General features: G+C 42.4%; 1 protein-coding gene across 2 annotated transcripts in view; it reads right to left on the reverse strand.

The window, feature by feature from the left end:
- Positions 1–19461, reverse strand: part of Agbl1 (AGBL carboxypeptidase 1) — a 704812-nt gene that overhangs the window by 611492 nt on the left and 73859 nt on the right. For both annotated transcript variants that reach the window (XM_078051197.1, XM_013356285.4), the window contains exon 4: positions 17303–17340. In XM_078051197.1, coding sequence (XP_077907323.1) covers positions 17303–17340 — 38 coding nt within the window. The remainder of the gene's footprint in view (positions 1–17302; positions 17341–19461) is intronic.

The raw sequence follows: 19461 nt of genomic DNA on the forward strand, positions 1-19461 counted from the left end.
CCCACCTCAAAAGTGCTCTCCCTGCTTCCTGGGCACCCTGTTGTTCCACTGGTCACTCTCTGTCAGCCTCCTGCCAGGGATCTTCTTTGGCCAATTTTTATTTTGCTAATCCATGAATAATAGAGAGATGATCTTTCTCCCTCCTTCCAGTTCACCCTTCATATTCAACTTATCCCTCCAGGTTAGGTCCTCCCAGAGCCTCGTTAGAGCCAATTCTCAGTCTGAAATATGGTCTGGTAATTTTTTAACCCAAGTATTTCTTAGCTGAAATTCAGATGTCATTCTTTCATGCACACCCGACAGATAGAGATTTTTACACTCAGACCAAAAGAAAAATCAAACAAAACCAAACAAAACATAGAAGGGCATATGCCAAGATATCAACGCCATTTCATGAAAAAGAGGTGGGTATTATGATTTTAGTGACTAATTTCGAGTTTTTTAAATAGTTTTTATTCCCCACATATTCTATAATACACTTTGATAGCCAGAAGCAAAATGCATAACCCTTTGACTGTAGTTACAAATTAGTGGCCTGTCGTCTCTTGGCCAGGCCATGCTGTCCATGCTTATGCACGGTGAACAGGCTTCTGGGTTGCCATAGCAACCAACTCACCTTTCAGTCTTACCCCATCTCCTTCAAAAGTGAATTACCTGCCTAGAGCCCCTAAAGGCACTGGAAAGCAAAACCATCTTTATGAAGATATTTGTCTTCTAAACAGGAAAGCCTAAAAAACCTTCCAGACTCAAAGGATTAAATTTCTCCTGGGAAATTTGGGGCGTGCTGACAACTGGTGGGGAGAAATAACTTGGCTTGGTGTCCCAGATTACCACACCTGCAAGAAGCCCACTACTCTGCCCCTCTTATTTGGCAAAAGTAAAGGAAGTTGTCATTGCTGTGATCTTCCCCCCACCCCCATCTAGGAATTGCATCTGAAGTGACAACCTTCAGTGGAGGACACATGGGCCTCTGCAGCAGAGGAATGGACTAGAGACCAAGAGCCACACTCCAGGAATGAGACGCATAAATTAGTGTAGACCTCTAATCCCATCTCCTCTGCCTCACTGGTCCTGATCCGTGGGCGACCCCTCAGCCTCCAGCAATCTGTCTTTCTTAAATCCTCCTACGTGGCCAGGGGTTCCATGATATCTCATCACCCTTGAACATGTTGCTTCACCTTCTATCACTGTCTTCATTTGAAAACAGAACTAATTATACTCCCTTCTTATGGGGTTGAGAGAATTAAATGAAAAAATGTGTGTAGATATATATAAATTAGCCCAATGCTTAACACTCAAAAAGCACCCTCCATACTGTTGTCTGTTGTACTTACCATCATCACGATCGGCACCATCTATTTATGATTCCAGCCTCCCCTCCACCAAAGTGCCAACTGCTTCAGATATGGACATGTTCCTTTGACAGCCACATGCAAGAATGGGACCTTTGGGGTCCTATGGATGTTGATTTGAACTTGGGGTCTAACACTTACTAGTTGTGTGACTCGATTAAATGACTTAGTGCTATAGTTTGAATAGGTGCCCTCCAAAGCTCAGGTGCTGCCAATGTGACAGTATTAACAGGTGCGGCCTCCAAGAGTTGAGGCCAGAAATGCTCCTCCTGGTGAATGGGATCAAGGTATTTATAAAAGAGGCTGCCCACAGCATTCTGCTCACTTGCCCTTTTGCCTTCTGCCCCGTGAGGACACTGTGAGAAGACCTCACCGACACCTTGATCTTAGACTTTCAAGCCTCCAGAGCCGTGAGAAAATAAGTTTCTGTTCTTTATAAATTACCTGGTCTCAGGTATTCTGTTACATCATAGAATGGACTAAATGGCCTAACCATTCTTAACTGTACTTCCATCATCTATAAATATTAGAGCAATGTAAAAAAAAATAAAGATAACTAAAGCATTTGCCTTATGAGTCCATTATAAGGATCCAGTACATAGCACAGCACCTGGCATAAGCTATGTGCGCAATAAATGATAATTCCCTTTCCTGAAACAATGACATCCAAACCCCACAGACTTTTCACCAGTGGGAATAACCCAAGGAGAAGTTTTAAAGTAAGTAAACATTACAATCATGATGTTTGAATTTGCATTGAAATAGTTGACTTCTCACCCCCAAATAACCCCCTGTCACCCACTGCTGCCTAGCTATCCTGAGATGCCCCCATACACATGCGTTAAGGATGGCACCACTTTATCCAAGGCGTCCTCACAGGCCACACTCACATTGTGGACCTCTGTACTTCCCCTCTTGGCAAAATTTGCATGCATTTGGGTCCGACTACCCTGAAGCCTTCTTAAGAGCCTGGTTAATCCTCTAGGATACAGTTGATTGATAACAGTTGTTTAAACTTAACCACCCTTGCTTTGGAATAAGACATATTTGCTTAAGAATAAATTTGAGGATTTGAAGTCCTCTGTCATTCCTGAGGACAGAAATCATCTTCAATTACATAGCGTACTGTGACATATACTATCCTAGGAAATTTTCACCAAAGGAAATTAAACAGCTTTATCATTCGTTCAGGAACTCCCTAAAAATCCATTTGTCTGAACAACTGACAATTCGGCTTATCTCTTTTGGAATAGAAGCCCCCTTCTCAGAACAGAAGACCACTCAGCCAGGCTCACCAAACTCCTATTTACTCTCCAAGGTTTGCTTCCAACCCCTCTGCTCGCTGTATTCGACAATCTGGGCAGTTCTATCACAAAAAAATGTGCCTGATCTCAATCAGGATTTCACATTGATGGAGTCACTTCGAACCACAGCACCCAAACCCTGTGACTAGCACCCTAGAACTCCCTGTTTTTAAGCCTCAAGACAAGGGTCAATCACTCAACTTTGCAATAGATGATTCTGGTGATCGTCTCAAGGAGCCAGTTTAGAAGCTCTTTCTGTACAAAGTAGCCTTTTACCAAGGCTTTGAAATCATATTACTAGAACAAGCCGCTGATGACTTTGCCGTTGCAACTCCAATTACAAGCACGAGTGTTTATGGAGTGAATGTCTCCTATGAGCTCAGCACTAGGCTAAGTCGTTTTACATGGATCATCTCATTTGTCTCGTAGAAGGGCTTTGAGATAAGCATTAATTTTTTTCCTTTTACAAATGAAGATGCAAGAGAAGGTAAATAGCTTAAGTCCACAGAGCTCATACATGGAATCTCTAGGATCCAAAATAGAATCCCCCACTTGACTCTAAAACTGACACCCCAACTTTTCCCCAAAGCCCTTGATTCAGGTTAACAGAGCTCACAATTTTTGGTATCCAGATGCAGACACAATTTAACTCCTAACATCCAGCTAGTGACTTCTATAAGGACAGCCCAGAATATGAATGCAGTACCTGAGAAGGAGAGATGAAATCAGCCCTCACCCACTGCCTCCCCAGTTGCAAAAGCAAGTGGAGTGCTGCACACAAAGGAAGAGCAGCAAGAGATGTGCTAAAACATAACTCATCCTAATGCCTTCAGCAATGGAAATTACACTCGATTATCATTAGCTCAAATAAGAATAATAATATTGAATTACTTTACAGGTATCCCTTTCCCTTTCTAAAGTAGATGCATTTCAGTAAACTTGGTTATAAAGCAAATGTTGGTTTCAAGCAAATCTTGTTTTCCCACTGACTGCCTTTATAAGATTAAAGATGGTTTTCCTAAGCTGCAGAAATAGTGGTTCAGATGGATAAGACACTAAACAATATAGCATGATTTGAAACCGAGACTCATCTACTTCTATTAAAGAAAACCAGCTCCATCTAATAACTCCCCACAGATAGATTCCTCAACCAGAGAAATTTCTCCATGCTCAGGAAAGTGTCAAAATCCACATCTTCCTTTTCCTCCATTTACCTCTGCTCTTCTGTGTGAGCACACTGTCTAGTAAAGGAGTCCTCCTCCACTTATGAAGAGGAAAACCACAAGACTCAAACCTCCTCCAATTCACATTCCATAGCTTGTATACTGAGTCAATCTCATATTATGCTTTATCAATTCTAAGGCACCTCTTTCCACATTCTCTTCAAAATTTAAGGAGATTACTAATCACCACTCTTAGAAGCATAAAATAATTGGTGTACCTTACAGTCAAGGAAATATGATTGGTCAAGGTTCAAGAAGATATGATTGATTTTTACAATACTACATTGCTACATTGAAAATTCTCTAAAATGAGTTGATTCCAGGCAACAGGTGTCAATTGGAAGGGTTGCTCTGCATATGAAAATGAACACATAGGGCTTTGTTCTGAGAACCAGGCCCTGCTGCTGCTAGCAGACAGTGAGTTCCAAACTAAAACTGTGCTCACACAATCAAACCCAAGGTGCTACCATGAATCCATTCAACACAAATTTATTCAGCATCTATAGTATGCCATTGTGTGACAGGCTCTGCTGTAGGCAGTGGAACAAAAGAGACAAAGTCTCAGCTCTTATGGGGCTCACATGCCTGTGAAGCTGTTGGGGTGAGGGGTGGGCGGTGCAGATACCAAATAGACATACAAGAAAAGAAAAATAAATAAGGTAATTTCAGATAGTGACAAGTGAGAATAAAAGTGACGCTCAAGTGACTAAGGGAGGCAGCTGCTCTAGACTGGGTGGTCAGGCGAGGCCCTTCAAGGGTACAGCATTTGAACTGAGATCTGAATGATAGGAAGGATTCAGAATGAAGAGATCTGAAGATAGGACTTTCTTACCATCTCCAGGGCACAGCAAGTGGAAATGCCAGAATTTGACCAGTGCAAATAACAACAACAACAAAAAAAAAAATGTTGGTTAGCTAAAGCCAGGTGATGAAAGTAAGGGGAGAGCAGCAGAAGATTACTGGAAAAGTGGGCAAAGTCACAACATGTGCCTGCACCATACTGAGATCCACCACAGGGGTTTGTGCCAATATGGAAAATACATCAGGTCAGATTTTCTAACTGGTGTCTCTGCAAGAAAGACCTTAGGAATGATCGATTTTTGCATGGAAATTTGTATAAGAGTTTTTCTATCCATCCAGAGTTTTATTTTGAGGGTAGACTCTCAAATGCACTCACTGCCCCCCCACCACCACAAAAAAACCACTATTCTTTCTGGGTTCCTGTAAAAGATCGGCCTGGTTTCACTCTGTTGCTTCCAGCAACAACTCATCAGAGGATGATCCACAAATAAGAAAGCCAGGATTTATACCAGGAAGGAGAAAAACAACCTTTCCCACCTGCCTTTCTCTACCAATTGCTATGTCGGCCATGGCGCTGCCTGCTTGGGCCAGAATGCAGACAAGCAGTAGGGACAACAGGAAAACAAATCTGCATGGTTGCAAACAGCAGCGCATCTGAGTTAGCTCATTAACTAACTCTCTCTCTCCAGGTTCTCAGGGTGTGAGGAGGAGGCAAAGAGCAAAAGCCTCTGACCTCAAACTCGATGCCCTTGGCCTTATGTCATCTGAGAGCATGTCACAGTGAAATCCCAGACTATGAGCCTCACCCCAGCTCCTTTTAACTTGACTCCTATCATTATTTTGCATTCTGATTTTTGTTTTTGCAGGACTGGACATTGAACCCAGGGGTGCTCTACCACTGAGCTATATCCTCATCCCTTTTTTTTTTTTTTTTTATTTGATACAGGGTCTTGCTAAGTTGCTCAGGCTGGCCTTGAACTTGTGATCCATCTGCTTCAGCATCCCACGTAGCTGGGATTACAGAGGGTAGCACAGCACCCAGCTGGACGCCTTGATGTTTCCCTCCTCCCCATCACCTAGGCTGCACCAGCAATGGCCGCCTCCTGGGCCCATCTCCATCCTCTCCTTCCCTGCACAGTACATCTCACCAGAGCACAACCCAGAAACCTTTGACCAGGCTTAAAATAACATAATGGCCCCAGGGAAATCGGTTGGGGTGCCAAGAGGGGTCTGATGTTCTCTGTCTCATCATATATGGAAAGGGTTTGCTGTACTGTACATCCCTTGGTTAGCGGGAGGGACTAAGGAAGAGGCTGAGTGGGTTCTTTGGTCCCCACTACTGCCACCAGAGTAGCTTCGCCATTATCTATATGCAGTTGTTCTGCAAAGGATTTCATTCTAAATAAAAAAAAAATCAACAGTTTTATTTATTTAAAAAGAAAAGGATTGAAACCCTCTGGGGTGAAATGAAGGGGTGGATTTTTGTACCTGTATACCAAGCGCATATCCCATGGTACTGAGCCAAGCAGCCAACCTCTGAGCCTCAATGTCCCCTCTATAAAAGCTAATGGAGGGAGGTTGAGTTTTCTCAACCTCCCTCCATTAGCTTTGGGGCTGGATGCTCTTTGTGGTGGTGGGCTGTCCTGAGCCTTGTAGGATATTCAGCAGCAAACTGGACTTTACTCAGTAGATGCCCAGAGCAACCCTACCATATGTGTGATAGCCAAAAATATCCCCAGACCTTGCTAAGTATTCCCTTGGGGGTAAAATCACTCATGTTGATAACCATTATTATAGAACAGTTAAATATTTACCTGTCTTACAAGATTATGATGGGGATTAAATAAGATAATACACGAAAAGGTGCTTCATAACCTGCTATTTTTAGAAGTCCGTAGGAAGCACCTGATGTACATCTTGACATAAATAAATAATTGGCCAGTCAATCCCGAATGTAATAGGAAGCCACTGTGTACCTTCAGGGCCCTGAGATGTTTATCTTTGTGTCTATCTCTTTAAATCTTTGTGATACTTTATCTCTGTCAATCCATAGTCAGTCATCCATTATGCCAGGTTGATACAAGTTCTACAATCCAAACATTTACAACTCAGCAGACTGGATGTTAACCCTTTGTTTCCTAGAATGAAAACAAAATGAGAACACGTGGATCAACTGAACAGGACCGCATCTGTATGCATTCACTTATTTATTTATTCCTTTGTTCGTTCCGATAACTTGCTCTGAGTGCCCACTGTATAAAACATATTAGAGTTAATGGCTTAAGAAATAAGGATTAATGGGACAGAATACCAGGGCTGAGGCTCACACAGTCTAAAATAGGGTCACCAAACTGCCCACAGCCTGTGTTTATGAAGTTTTATGGAAACATGGCCACAGCCACTCCTTTATGCATGGTCCCTGGTGCTTCTGCCCTCTGAGGACAGAGTGGAACAGTAACAGACATTGTATGGCCCACAAACCCTCAAGCGTTTTGGCCTTTTCACAGAAAACACCCTGAGAGGGAAGACAGATAGTGAGAATAGCCAGATGTCATTCACCACACAGAGGAGGCTCCGAGAGACTAATTTAAACTTCAGCAGGCTTTACATCCTTATATCATCAGCTTCTAAATTTTCCAGGATTCTCCGAGGGGCGGCAATAATCAAGCAAGTGTTGATCTAGGAAGATCAACAGCACTCCCACTCTGCCCAGCTAGTTGAGATGCTACTGATTATCTCTGGAGGGGACTGCTTTGTCCTGTGACCACAACTTGACCCCACACAGTCTCGTGGGGGGCTGCAAGGTGACTGATGTGCTGTTAATGTTCTCCACCATGTGGTGCCCTGTGGACTATAAGGGGTTTAAACTGATAGCAAACCTTCATACATGACCCTGAACCTCCTTCGACAATTTTGACCTGTTCTAAAAGGAACAGAAAACCTCTCGGCACACAACCAGGCCAGAGCAAAAAAATCCTAAAGATAAGAGACACAGATAAATCCTAACAGGATCACTTGCTTGAAAGAAAGCGTCCCGCATGGGTATAAGAACCAGCACTAATTATAACTGCATGACAACGATATGCTTTGTGTCAAGCAAGAAAGTCTCAACACCACCACCCACAGCTCTATTAGCCCCAGTGTGGGTATCTCTGGACACCCTGACCACTCTTCTGAAGGTGTTCACCATCCTGCTCTTGCCACGGAACAGCCTGTGTGTTCCCAACTGGAATCTGACCCTCCTTGTTTGATTAAGTTCAGTTTGTAATCCAAAGCTCTCTCAGTCCCTGTCCCCAATGCCAATCAATGCCAATTTAATAATGACCACACGGTTTTGAGAAAAAAGGTAAAAGAAGTTTTATTGCTTTGCTAGCAAAGGAGAAACCAGGTTACTCTTGTCCCAAAGACCATGACTCTCCAGATCAGGAGGGATGGGGCTTTTAAAGGAACTTCAAGGGTTACATTGCAGGTGTGCTTTGGTAGGGGGCCCCTGAGCACCCCATGGCATGTTAGGATTCACTTGTTAATTTGGGAGATATTCGCTTCCCAGAACCTCAACAGGCATCTCCTTCCTGTAGTGGGTATGTTCAAGGGCAATTAACTTGGGGGAAGAAACAATAATACTTTCTCCCTAATCTTGTTAGGGAGGGGGAGAGGGGAGAAGAGAGAGAGAGAGAAAAAAATTTTTTTAAATAAGCCTAAGAGCAATGAGGAATACATTCAGAAGATGAAGGGACCACTGTTACAAGTTCAACTATTTAATTGGGTCCATTAGTCCCAAGAGACCCCAAAATTGCTCAATTCATGCTTAAGCATGAACACAATATTCTGGATATTTCTCTGGGACAAACTTCACTTGCTCTTTCTATAAAGCAGCACTTTATAGTAAAACACAGCATACTTTTCAAACTCCCCAAAGAAAGTGTCAACCTATTTTTAAATTGTAATCCTAAACAGCAGACCAAGTTCTAAAGGATCCCTTGAGAGTATTCATTTCAGAAATTTTCAAACTTGATTTCTTCCAGTCCCTTAGGAACTTCCCTGGAAGGTTCTCAGTGTCTATCCAGAGCTAGAGAAAGGGGAAGGAGGCTGGGGAAAGGCAAAGCTGTCATTAATTGGGGTCTCCTGCTCTGTTCCTACTGTATTTACTACCTATGTGTGTCATTTCCACACAGGATTCCATCTTTGGGAAAAAAAGAAAGTTCTGCCATCAAAGAATTCTCAAGTTCCTCACCTAATGTGATCCTCTCATTTATGGCAAGCCGAAGTGATGTCAAGTGCAATGGCAAAGTTCTAAAGTCATACAGTGAACCACTTGCTGAACCCAGAGCCCAGGTTTACTAATTCCATGTGGAAGGTGAGAATAATCAGTGAAACAGGAAGATTTCCTGCTTTAGAGATGATCACAAATGAATTCAAACTTCAGCATCCGCTTACTATTGGTGGGATCTCAGCAAGTCATTAGCCTCCCCTAACGACATCTTCCTGGGAGTATAACACAATTATCACATAAATGGGGATAATGAAAATTCAATGAAATATTGTGTGAAAAGTACCTGGCAAGTGCTGATGCTTCATAATTAATAGTTATGATCATTATCCATTGCAGGTACCCTAGTAAACAGTAATTCTCTTCCCACTCCCCACCCTCCTTCCCATCTCACTGGAGGCAAGCAGTAACAGTTCACAAAAATACCATCGAATGAGATGAGGGGTACCCAGAAGGTGGATAGGCAGAAGGGCATTGTCTTTAAGTTAGAAGACCAAGCAAGGAAGGAAACAGGCTGTCACAGGGCGAGAAGAAGACTGAGAAACTTAACTACAAGATTTGCTGCTGTTAACCAGAGGTGGCCCTCACAAAGCTGCTGTGAATGGTCCCAAACCTCCAGCGAATCCTGCTTAATCATGCTAATATCACTGGGAATGCAGCAAATTCTATCAGCTGTTCTAACCCTGGGCTCCAACTCACCCTGCCTCCTCCCAACTCCCTTAAATGATGGCTGAGCAAATGCCTCTGAGACCATCTTCAGCTAATTTCCTTCAAGACATGCAAGCTGCTAACTCTGGGAAGCACAGATAGTATGGAATAGCAAATATGGCCAAAATTAGATTAAAATAACCTCCTGATAAACAAATTACTCACCGAAAATAAATATTGGACTAGCCTGACCAAGATAACTAAAAGAACAGCACCACCACATGGCAGGAATAGGAACTACATGTATTGCTGTCCACAGCTCAGCCTGGATTAGCCCACCCCACCTAATGGGTCAGAGGTGGGAAGGGAAGCGGGCAATCCTGGATAGGTTGCATCTTTCTAGCTTAAACTTTTAAAAAAAAATCTCTCATACACTTATGCAAGAGACATAAATATTTGGCAGAGAGAACTGAACTTTGGGCCAAGGGAAAAAAAAAAATAAAAAAGGAATGTTCCAAGTTGAATGTGGCATGACATAATAGGAGTCTGTAATCCTTCCCGTTCCTGCTCCCTCCTCTCTCTCACCCCATCATTCATCAGCCTTGTCTCATGCTCAACCTCACAGCAGACATTGGCTCTTCAGACAGCCATGCTGGTGTTTGGGCATCTATCTCTGGGTTCCATTCAAATGCTATATGGAGAGGTGGGTATAATGCTCTTTTCTATCCTAAAAGACAGATGATCCCTCCCAAAATAATCCTGCTAATGCTTAGGAAGTATTTATTTAGCTTCCTTTCAATGTTTGGTCCTATCTTCTTTGGGCTAAATAAACCTAGCCACATTTATCTCTTCTTCGTACAGCACAGGGCTCAGCTCCCAAGGATCTGGAGACAGGCAGGTAAGCTCTGCAGCCTTCTGGCAGTGTGAATTATTTAAGCTTTCCAAACTTCAGTCTCCCCCACCTGCAAAATGGGGATTAAAATGCCTCCTTGATGGGCTAAATGTATATACAGTGCCTGTCATACTAAGAACTCGATAAATGGCAGATATTTGTGTTGTCATTTCAAACCAGCAGCGTGATGAATGTAGCTTGCTATGCTGCATTCATACAAAGTCGATCACAGCAGTCCACCCCAGTATGACAAATGCAAAAATCTATCAATATTATTTGAAACAAATTTTTGGCTCATCACTGAAATTTATTGCATGCTTCTCCAGAAGTTACAGCGGGAAGAAGAGACACAAGGTCTATAATCACACCACAGTTTGATCTTTCTGGCGATGGCCATGGGGCTGGCCTCTTCGCTAAGGCTCAGTGAAAGTAAATGTAGGAGGTTTAAGTCAGGAAACTGAAATCCTTCCTTAGTTAACATTAATGTATTAGTCGCTCCTCTAGGTACCGCCCAAAGTAAGGGCTTGGGATACAGTAGGTATCTCAGCCTCTATGGAACTATAGCCAGTAAGAAAACTATGCATACATACATTTATGCAAAAACATGATCATTGATTATAATATGATTACTTCTTTGAAATACAAATGTCAGTTTCTGTGGAAAGATTTAACAGGAAACCAGCACTGGGCAGAGCTGGGCTTAGGTGGTACTCAGAGAAATCTCCTACCAGAGGTATCTGTGGTAAGACCTACGAGCCTGTGTTGGCAAAGTCTCAGAACTCTGAGTGGATCACTTCCTCTCTCTGCTTCTCAGTTTCCTGATATGAAAATGAGGATGGGTAGAAAAGGTCAATAGCTTCCAGGGTTCTCAGGAACCCTGTGTTTCTGTGAATGTGTCTCACAGGCCACTGAGAGGAATTGATGGAAACTAGACGTACATGGCTCTAAGCTCTCTACCCAGAAAATGCACAAGTTAATTCCATAATGTGGATATATTTCAAAATATCATGTTGTATGCCAAAGACGTGTTCATTTTTATTTACCAGTTAAACAATATATAAGAAAAACAACAAAACATGTTTGAATACCACTACAGTAGGAAACCTCAAAGTATTTTGCAGCTTTGATGGCCTGGCTCCTGTCCCTCATCCAGAAACTAAAGAAGGAAACGTACCAAGTGGGCAGAATCTTGGGGGCACCATGCTTACCAAAACAGGTCAAAGCCTCTGAAAGCGAGTGGGCAGGTCTGAGGCTATATGGAAACGCAGAATATACACGCAGGTGCAAAGAAGGTGGCATTGATCCATTGGTGCTTGTATGTGATCACAAGGGCAGAAGAGTCATAGTGCCAGCCATTTTTAAACAGATGGCCATTCTAAGGACTCAGAAGCACCCAAAATGCCTATAAAGACCTGACTTTGATGCATTTCAAAACTGGACCTTTCTTTGACATTTTGAAGTAGAGCAACCATCTGACCATCACATCCTCTAGTCTCTACAATGATGACTGCCAGACCACAGCGGATGACCATGAAGAACATGAGTCTGTGTGCTTGTGATCAGAGCTTTCCATGCTCAGAGGGCCCTTGTTCCCTATACTCCACAGCAGCATCACTGCCCACTGTTCCTGAGAGCCAGCCAGGAGCAGCATTAACGAAGAAGATCTGTGAGAAGTCTCATCTTCCTGCCAAACTTCCCATTAGCTGTCTTGCATCCTTCCCTCCTTCCTTTCTTCTCCACCTCCCTTGCTTTACTAACTTGCCTTCCTTTTTCCAACCCCCTCCCCATGCTCTAACTTCTGCAAACTTCCAGATTCCTCTAAATGCTAATTCTTCAGTTGGAGAGAGGTCTGAAGTAGACTCATCATTTCCTTATTAAGATTTAAGCTCTGAACCAGAAAGTGTTTTCTTGTTACAAGATAATGACCTTTAAATCTGGGCAGCAAGGTCAAAGCCAAGACATTATTTGAAGATTCATCCCTGGACTCTGTATTAATCAGGCATGATTCCATTGGCACATCTCATTCAAGTGCCACTTCCAGGGCTGCAATTTTTCAAAAAATGCATTTTATGATTAATGCTTGTGGAAGGGAAGTTAGGAAACAAAAAGAAAGAAGGAGAGGTGGAGGGGGCCATAGGAAAAGGAAAAGAGGATTAGAGGGAAAGAGGTCACAACAGAGAGTCACGTGATAAAAAGGTGGAACGAAGGAAGATAGCAAGAGAGATAGAAACAAAATCAACATGTTGCTTTAGTTTACTAAAGAAATTTCCCACCATAGAAGTAGCACTATTTCTTAATCAAGGCTTTGTTAATTTTTTTAAAAATAAAGTACTAAGTGGTTTTGGACAGAATAGAGCACAAAAGGGCAAAGCTCTCAATACAGGAAAATTTAATGTAAAATTTGTGCATGTGAGAGTGAAGAGGAACTGATCTGAGGAAAGGCACGGGATTTGGATTAGACCATTCTAATCCAAAACAGAGATAACAAAATGGACTCTTGGATGAGCAATAACTTTTTAATTTGTAGGGCCCAGAATTTCCAAGACAATTGGAAAAGGGATTTAGGACACCCAAGCTATTTTTGCCTACTAATGCCCAGAAAAAGAAAAGAGATGAGAGACATCTTTGGGTTTATTTCTCTCTTCTTACCATCCACATATCCTACACTGTTGGTTTTTTTTTTTTTTTTCATTACTTGATAGGAAAGACAGCCAAAGCAAAATAGTAAGATCTTCCTAATGTAACCAGAGGGTTTTTTATTTTTATTTTTTATGACCTTTAAAAAACAAAAAAGCTTTCTTTTTGTTTTTCTGTGGACAGAAGACTCCAAATCTCCCATATTTCCCAGTTCTGCTTTTTCTATTAGGTGTAGGAAATTGACTCTAGCCAGACATGACTTGATAGGATCTTGGTGACCTCAGATTCCCAATCCTATCTTAGTGTTTACAATGCTGACTGCTCCCAGGTAGTAAATACTTTGTGCTAGCTTTATTTAGACTGGCGAATGTTCTATTTCTGTGAGTCAGTTACAGAGATCTACTACAATAGCTGACTTTTATACTAACTGACAAGGAAATATCAAGGTCAAAAATGATCATCAGTTAAAAGAAGTGTGCCTTTAGGAACTCAAGGTTCACTTAAACATTCCCAGATATCAGTGCCAGATGGAGAGGTTTGGAATTTTAGACAGAAGCTGACTTCCTGCATTTAAGTTCAACTGACATGAACTCACTCTGGGATCCAAATGGAAAGACATTCCATGTCAGGTCTTGACTATACATGACAGGTAGACAGGAAAATCCAACTGGAAAACCCACGAGACTTGTGCCCTGCAGCAAACCCAGTCTACTGGAGTGGTACTACATATGCCCAGATCCTCCATGCCACCCACTGTTTTGGACAGGCCAATAGAACCAAGAGGGTAACTCCCCAATATGCTGTTATTGCTCCTCTGGAAATCCATGATAGAAAGGAATCCAAATGCAGCCTTCTTTCCTGCTGAGCTCAAATATAATCTCAGAATCCTTCTCCCCATACACTGGAGTTGCCACTTGGAATAAAACCTACCTGCCCTCCTTGTCCTAAGACCCTCGAGATCCTCAAGAGCCTGTTGTGCTCCCAAGTAATTTGTGAAGATTTGTAATGATTTTCTGCTTTTTGTGCTCTTATCTCTTATGAACCTATATGAATTATTCCAATGCTGAGAAACTTAAGACCAATTAGGCAAGAAGGATATTTTGTGAAATATCAAGAAAATATCTGAGGAGGGGTCCTTTGACAATTTGACTAGACTTCAGCTCAAATGTACATGTGTATGCCCAAATATACTTCTCAAACGGAAGCAATTCTGACCCCCAGCAGGGTTAGGAGATGGTTGGTAGTGTCTAAAGACAATTTTATTTGCTACATCTGGAAGTGATTCTGGCTCCTGGTAGGCAAAGGTCAGGGATGTGGCTAAATATCCTACAATGCACAGATCAGACCTAACAGCAAAGAATTATCCAGCCCAAAACACCAATGGTGCCAAACTGAGAAACTCTGATATGAATTTAGGCTGGTTATTTAGTGGGAGAACAAATGTTAGCCAGACTCTGATCCAACTCTCTCATGTCATAAATAACCTAAGACCCAGACCAGGGTCTGTATGAACAGCTCAGCAGAATTAGCAAACGACTCTATGCATCATTGTATGTGAAGGAAAGCAGGCTATCAGTTCCTGATCCATCCATTAGTGTAGCTAAATCAAAACTACAAATATTAGGATCATTGGTTGTAGGCATACATGGTTGGGTTCAGGTAGAACGGGGCAATATTGCCATGTTTATGTGTGTAAATATCATGAATTGTTTATTCATTTAAAATCGTCATCAGCGAATATTGGCTTTGAGCTCTTTATTGTGCTGGTACAAATAATACAATGATCAATAGAGACGACTCCTTCTCTCAGAAGTTTGTAGCTGCTGGAGAAACAGACAACCGCAACTTCAGTACAGCATAATCAATGCTGAGATGGGAGCAACTGTGTGAGTGCAGTGGAGAGGAATCAAGCCCAGTCCTGGTGATCAGGGAAGGCTTTTTCAAAGGAAGTGATATCTGGGTCTTGCTCTGGAGAAAGAGAAGTTGGAGGCTTTAAAGGCTCGCTAAGCATGACCCTGCATGTTGGAAACCTGGCTAAATCATCTCAGTCTGAGTCAATCCATATTTGCATTGGCTATTGTTTTCTCCTGAGCCAACACATCATGTTTCATATCAATATATCAAGTGGCATGTACTATTTTCATATTTTTACATACCATAGGCACATTTTATTTCAGGACATCCAACTCTAAACTTAAGAGGTGAGGAAGGTGTCTGTAAAAGGTAAACAGGCTTCATTCATCTCTCACTCCTCCCTTGTTGTGAGACATCAAGTCTTCCACTGCCAAGGCTGTGTGGGGAGGGCTGAGCAGAAAGATGCTTTCTCGGGTGTGGTACTCTCAGGCTGACCAACCTAACCATACTCTTTTTCTTTCCGTCCTGCTGTTAAACTCTCCCTCACCTTTCTGCATCAAATACCAGGCATTAACATTGAGAGTGACAGCAAACAGGTACACAATGAGAATCAAGTACATCCATAAGAATGGGATCCTATCTAGAATAAGAAATAGTCCATGCTTGCATAATTATATCAGAACAGATTCTGTCATGTATAACTAAAAAGAACCAATTAAAAAAGTCAAACCTGAAATATGTTCCTCCAAAAGATGAACAGTCTCCTCCTCAGATCTCACAGGTACCACTTTTCCATCCCCTCCTATCTCAAAAGCATCATGACCTCCCACTCTGCACACCTCCACTTATTCTGCCTACCTCCACTCTTCCTGAAGGTCATAAAGCTGTGGATATACTCAAGGATCATATCAAGTTCCAATAAACTAAATCAATTCAAGCTTCAATTGTTTTTTTCTTCAGTCTGTAAATGGAAGTATTATGGTTTGGATCTGAAAGTGTCCCCCAAAGAGCTCATGTGTTAGGCAATGTAGCAATGTTCAGAGGTGAAAAGATTGAATTATGAGAGCTATAATAACCTCATCATCCATTTGATGGGTTAACAATTTCAATGGACTACTGGTAACCACTACAGGTAACCACCTGTAGGCTGGTGGCAGTGACTGAAGGCAGTTGGTCTCTGGAGATGTGCCCTTGAGGATTCTATCCTGTCCCTGTTTCCCTTTACCTGCCCCTGTCTCCTTCCTAGCTGCCCTGAGATTAGCAGTTTTTCTCTGGGAGCCATTTCCACCATGATGTTCCTCATCTTAAGCCCAGAGCAACGGAGTTAGCCAACCCTGGACTGAACCTCTGGAATTGTGAACCCCAAATAAACTTTTCCTTCTCTAAGTTGTTCTGTGAGGCATTTTGGTCACAGGGACGCAAACCAGACTAACATAGGAAGCATCATGTGATTTGGTTCCTTCTCTGGTGTTTAGAGTTGATAGAGCTGTATGCTTGAGAGAGAGAGGGTGTTTTCATTTCTATTTATTTATTGATAAGTTTTATTAAAGTTCACCTCTTACCCACAGGCCTCAGGATCCCTACAGGAAAAAAAAATTCACAATTGATGCAGCTGGTTTCCAAGAGGCCAAATTAAAACAGATGAAGAAATGAGGTGGGGGAAAATCAAAACATTGAGCTAAGTAAGACTTCTTCACTCCCAAGTGCATCATGCCTTCTATTACACTTCACACATGAAATTGATTCCCAGTGTAATTATCCCAGGGACTTAGGCATAAAAAAAAATCCTCACAATTATTCAGACCCCCAGAGCTCTCCTTTTGCAATCATTCAAGTAATTGAGAAAAGAGCCAACTTCTTAATATAAATCTGTTATCAACTTTGACATTGTCCAAGCAATTCCCACCATCCTACCTGCCCCAAAACAGAGTCACAAGCTGAGTTGAGAACCAAACAAAAGAATCTACTACACACCTAGCCCTCACCTCTTCTTCCATCGAACCATCCCACAGGAAGCTGGAAACTATTCCAACAATCTTTAAGGTTTGCAAACCCTCTACGAGGATCTGGGGAGTTCCCAGGGCCACAAAAGACAATATACCTGCTTTAGGGTCAATTGTCTTGGTACATGATGGGTGGACATGTCCACATGGAGAGGTATTTGCTTTCCTCTGAAGTCATGAACCTGGAATATAGCCTACCTCATGCCAAAGACATGGCTCTATTCCTTTACAGGTCAGAAAGGAGCCATCGGGACAAAAGAGTTCTTTCACTAACATCAGAAGGGAGAGAAATAACCACTCTTCAAAAAAGATGCTTACTGGATTTCAGCAGTACGGCCAAAACTTCAGTGGCTGCCCTGGGGGGAAAAAAAGAAAAAGAAAAGTGAAAAGTCAATGTTCAGTGGTCTTTTTCTGTCAGCCCATGGATCCCATAGCCACCGTGTTCATGGCTGCCACCTAACAGGCCCATTATTAACCAGGGAGCAGGTGTTCTATTGATCACACCATTGACCATTAAAGAGGCATAAATGCAGAAATTGCATGGAGTGAAGTGTCCATCTTGCATTTGGGTCTCAGAGGTCCCTTCCTCTGCTGAAAATCTCTTCATCTTCCCCCCTTGTCTGCCACCTTCCTCTAACTTCCCTGCACAGCATGCCTTTTTTTTTGGGGGGGGGGGGCGTATTTTTGATGCTCATACCAGCCAGAGTTCCTGTCAGTTTCCTGATTTGTACCTGGAAACATTGGGGACTCTGGGAGAGGGGAGGCTAGGAGGCTTAGCGAATGCAACAGTGCAGTGCACACTTCTCAAAACGCTCATGTCCTTGGGGACACACTAGAAAACATCTACACATTGGAAAGGGAGACTGTTTCCTTACGATGGAAAATGGTTATTATGGGAGATTTTCCTCCAAATGCATTGCTTCCTTCCATGGAGGAATTTCACAGTCTTTGTAGTGAAAAGAGACAAATGGGAGCAAAAATGCCTTTTGGTCCACACCCTGGTGATCCTTCGATTTGTTCCCTAAGTCTGGGAAGGATACACAAAGACCTACTCCTATAGTTTGAAATTGTCTCTCAAAAGTTCAAGTGTTGGAAACCTGATTCTCAAATCCATAGATTAATGGTATTTTTAAGTGGTTCTTTGGGAGGTAATTCAGATTAGATTAGGTCACGAGGGCTGGGGCCCCTATGATGGTATTAGTGTCCTTACAAGAAAAGGAAGAAAGATCTTGATAGCACACCTTCACTGGCTCCGCCTGTGATACCCTCCACCATGTTATGATGCAGTGAGAAGGCCTTTACCTGATTCTGGGGAGAAGTGGGGGCCATGCTCTTAGACTTCCTAGTCCACAGAATCATGAGCCAACTAAAGTTCTCTGCTTTATAACTTACTCAGTCTCAGTTATTTTGTTGTAACAACAGAAAACAGACTTAAAACACCTACCCAAAGGGCAGAGGAAAACTTCACTTGCTTTGAGGGCAATATAGTATAGTTCTAGGAGGCAGAATTCTATTTGCTTTAATTTATATATTCTGTATGGCCCTGGCAACTTATCTTCAAAGACTATTAGGTAATGCTGTATTCCCACCATCTCCAAGTTTTGGGAAAAGAAGCCAAGGGAACTACATTGTCCTTCCAGGTTTACACAGACATGTAAGCAGAGCTGGAACCCCAAATCCAGGAATCCCATACCCAACTCTGCTTCCTCCCCCTCTCCAGAATCTCTCCATGGCCCTGTTCTCACCTCTGCCTAGCTGAAGAAAGACAGTTCTCTTTGCAATATGTTATCTAGTATTGAAAAATAGAGTCAGCAGTAAAAAGAAAATGAATAAATAAAATAAAAAATAGAAATGCAGTACCTGAGATACCACTGCTTCCTATAACCTACAAAAGAGCCCTGTAACAACAAAGACCTCTAACACACAGGTCCCAGAGTAGACCCACAGCAGATGACACCTCAGCTGAGTGAGTCCAACACAGGGCAACCACAAAAAAAAGGTAAAACTGGCTTCCATGGAGGGACTGCTCCATTTATTGTTCATAACCAAGTTTTCCTCTAATCAACATTCACTCCTGCAGCCCCATTCCTACAACCCCATAGGGATCTAGCAATAATAGATTGCTCCATTGAGGGTATTGCTGGAAACCTATGTGTAAAACACCCAGGTCCTGCAGTGCATAGGGCCTAGCTTGAGCAAGAAAATCAGTATTTTGGGAAAAATAGATCAGCAAAATTAATTCCACCCCAACGGGTTGGCAGAGAAGAATGACAGTATGAAAACAGAAAAAGAATGAGGATGTTCCAAGCAAGACACCTAACCCAAACTCCAATCGCTGGCTGGGTCTATAAGGTTAGTGACTTGACACTTCTGGTTTGCATGACACTTGCATCTTGGAGAGTTCACAGATGAGGTGATGATCCACAAGACACTAGGCTCTTGAGGGACAGAGTGGAGGGGCAGGGTAGGCAGCAGGC

This window comes from Ictidomys tridecemlineatus, chromosome 5 (genome assembly GCF_052094955.1).
Source record: "Ictidomys tridecemlineatus isolate mIctTri1 chromosome 5, mIctTri1.hap1, whole genome shotgun sequence".
Taxonomy (NCBI): Eukaryota; Metazoa; Chordata; class Mammalia; order Rodentia; family Sciuridae; genus Ictidomys; species Ictidomys tridecemlineatus.